At 44.1% G+C, this 3,363-nt stretch overlaps 1 protein-coding gene across 1 annotated transcript; it reads left to right on the top strand.

Annotated features, from left to right (window-relative positions):
• Nucleotides 1-458: 458 nt before the first annotated feature.
• FOMMEDRAFT_80636 (Sodium/hydrogen exchanger) lies at nt 459-1,972 on the top strand (the record flags this gene model as incomplete). Its single annotated transcript, XM_007264619.1, has 8 exons — nt 459-614; nt 670-709; nt 774-942; nt 986-1,104; nt 1,181-1,219; nt 1,273-1,425; nt 1,482-1,763; nt 1,824-1,972. Coding segments are annotated over 8 exons (1,107 nt in total), but the record flags the coding sequence as incomplete, so codon positions are not given.
• Nucleotides 1,973-3,363: the final 1,391 nt, after the last annotated feature.

The raw sequence follows: 3,363 nt of genomic DNA, 5'->3' as shown, positions 1-3,363 counted from the left end.
GAGCAGGGCCTAATATATCTGTAGCGCTTTGTGTGTACTTATGTGTCTATGTTTGTAAGGATCAGCACAGGCACTATTCGTCTTGTCTGCCATCCTAGAGTAGTTTTCCTGGCGGGATAGAGTACGACACGATGCTTCACGTTACGGAAGTACGTCTTTTACTGCACTACTCATGCGGTAAACGAGCGTTCACCACAGGTTACAGCAGCTAGTCTTGCATACCTGACCTTGGTCGGCTTCGTTGTTGCAGTGAGTAATGTTTTTATATCGCTTATAGCGAACAATAATCCGCTTATTAACCATTTACAGTACAGTTCAGTGACTTTGGTCATGAAGGATAGGGTATGTCATCTTTAAACACTGGAAAGAGTCAAGCTATCTACGGAATGTGCTAAATCTTCCACTGTATTTTAGTTATTCATTGGAGAAGTTGTATTCGGAACGATTTTCGGGATGGAATATTTGATCCTCGATCATGGGGTGCATCTGTGGAACTACAGAACAGAATAACACTCGAGTTCATGCGGGTTGTCCTTGCCACTGGATTATTTGCCGTCGGCGTTGAACTCCCAAATAAGTATCTGGTTAAACATGCAAGGAGCTTGCTTATCATGGTGAAGATCTCAATTGTTCGCACATCAGACCATATCCAAGCTAACTCTCTTGTAGGTTATGCCTACTATGGCATTTGGCTGGCTAGTGGTCGCAGGTGAGCAAACAATATTGTTGAGAGCCTCATTGGGTGTCACGCAAATGTCTCCTTCATATTCTAGGAATTATCCATACACTGTTCCCTGCACTAACTTATGTCTCTGCCCTTGCAATTGCCGCATGTCTTACGCCAACAGACCCTGTACTTGCTGCTGCAATCATAGGAGGTAGATTTGCAGACAAAAGTGTACCGGCTCATTTGAGTCACCTCTTAAGGCATGTTCCGACATTGTTACAAACCACGTGCTTCTCTTAAGGGTCATATTTACTGTAGTGCCGAATCGGCAACAAATGATGGTCTAGCGTATCCGTTTTTGTCAATCTCAATGTACCTTGCGGTCGAGACGAGTAAGAGGGCCGCGTTCGGGAAATGGTTCCTAATCGGCTGGCTTTGTCAGTGCTCTTTTACATTCCCTTTACTGGTATCAGAATACCTAAGCTATCGACATGATTCCTTGGTGCACTACAGATCAAGTGATTTTGGGTACGATTTTGGGAGCTGTGATAGGTAGGCAGCTTAAGTACGAGTTGATAATTTCCACCAGACTGACCTGTCTGCAGGACTAGCTTTCTATCAAGTCTTGAGGTTGTCTCATCGAAGAGGTTTCATAAATCGAGAATCATTCATCGCCCAATATCTTGCCCTTGCTATATTTACCATAGGAGTTGCAAGTTCTCTGGGTGTTGATGACCTATTGGCTGCCTTCGCTGCTGGTACCTTGCTGCAGCCCTTGATGCGCTAATACAAAATATCTGATGTAGCACTTCAGGAAACGCCATCTCTTGGGATGGCCATTTCAATGCACATATTGAAGGACAGGTCTTTGCGTCTGTTATTGACCTAGTATTCAATTGCGCTTGCTTCATCTACATCGGTGCTTGGATCCCCTTTGACAAATACGGTGCGACAGATCTTGGCCTTGAACCATGGTGCCTTGTGGTCCTCCTAATTGCAATCTTTACAATTCGTCGAATCCCGAGTATCCTTTCTCTCTATAGATTTATGCCCGATGCCAAGGACTGGCGTGAGGCGTTGTTTTGTGGGCACTTTGGTGTGTACTGGCCGAGAACTATATGTGTTCACGAAAAAAATTTGACTTTTCTGTGTGCAGGGCCTATGGGTGTCGGCGCAGTCTTTGTTTCATCTTTGGCTTTATCGGAGCTTCCGCAGCCCAGCAGTCCGCCCGCTTCGCAGAACGAACTTCTGGCTGCTTCACCCGATAATATCATTTGCCGTGCTGGGATCCATCATTATTCGTGAGTTTGTTGGCATCTCAACCGTTCTACTGCATTGACCCCCACCTCGTTCGTTCCATAGATGGGTTGTCAATCCCAGCATACCTGTTTGTACAGAATCTTGCCACTCTCAGCAAGCACCAGCCCAATGCTGTGACTGAATTGGATGGTGTTGCGGAACTCGGTGCAACACCCGTTACCGAATGACGGAACCCAGTTCCTTGTGTGGAATTTGACATGAATATGACTCCAGAGTAGATGCTGTTAGGAAAGATAGAAGTTTTACGTTGCGAAATCAAACTTAGCTATGTCATCGGCTGAACCCCAGTGGTAATGTCTGAGGAAACTTATTCTTCACATGTAGCTCAACCCTCCTTTCATCTCAGTAACTATCCTCGCCGCAAATATGACTGCAGTCACATCCTTTGGATCACAAGGTGGAGCCTTTTATTTCGTGTTTGTCCTGTTCCATTCCATTTCCTCAATCCCTTGCTACATGTAAGCATGTGATCTCTTCTACAAGCTTCTCCTTGACCCCTCTATATCGTTATCTTGAAGTCAAGGTCTATTTCAACAGTCTTGGTTCCTCTAGGAGCTTTAAGGTTAAGTTTCTAACTTAGAAAGTCGAGGAGAATCATTGCAACGATGCATCAGGCGAGAAAATAATATTAATCGACATACTTTGGGAGTCTAATCTTGACCCGAGAATGCATGCACCCGAACAAAGTAATGCGATCTCAAAGATCAAGCATTACATCGAAAAGACAAAAGGCGCACTTATGAATGGAATAGATTGTCGACCGCGTCTCCTGTACAAATAAACAATGGGATGAAAGGCATGAATCGAGAATCGAGTCACTTTGTTGGCATTGCACAAAGCTGCTTATTCAAAGATAATATATATACTACAAATACAAGTCACTTAAAAGTGGTTCCATATCACACTCATGGCATTCCTTCGGATAGGCCGCAACAAAATCAATCTCGATGTTCGTCCAACCAACCTCAGTGAAGTTGTAGAAGAATTATGTTACAGTAAGTTTCTTTCCTTTTTTTTCTCAATTCGGTCACAGTCATCTAGATTCTGCTAGTACATAAGAAAGTCAAAGGTTGGCTATTCGAGATAATACATAAGGAAGAGGAATGTCAAAGTAACTGTTTCCAGTTACCCACTCCATGAATATACTGACAGATTCACGTATTTCCGAGCCCAGAGATAGAAGCAATGATCAAGTATATGGAAAGGGTCTACCACGCGTGGGGAGACGATGACGACGGTATCATAACATACGGAATCCTAGATGCTTATGAAACACTTGAAGAACTCACTAACGAGAGGATCGCGCTTGGGAATCGTATCATCGAGGTTCTCAAGAATTTCGAAGAGCAGCGGATTCCCAGTATCGACGGAGGTCG

Source organism: Fomitiporia mediterranea (assembly GCF_000271605.1).
Source record: "Fomitiporia mediterranea MF3/22 unplaced genomic scaffold FOMMEscaffold_4, whole genome shotgun sequence".
Classification (NCBI taxonomy): domain Eukaryota; kingdom Fungi; phylum Basidiomycota; class Agaricomycetes; order Hymenochaetales; family Hymenochaetaceae; genus Fomitiporia; species Fomitiporia mediterranea.
The sequence above is the reverse complement of the archived record's forward strand: the minus strand, read 5'-3'. Positions and strand labels throughout refer to the sequence as shown.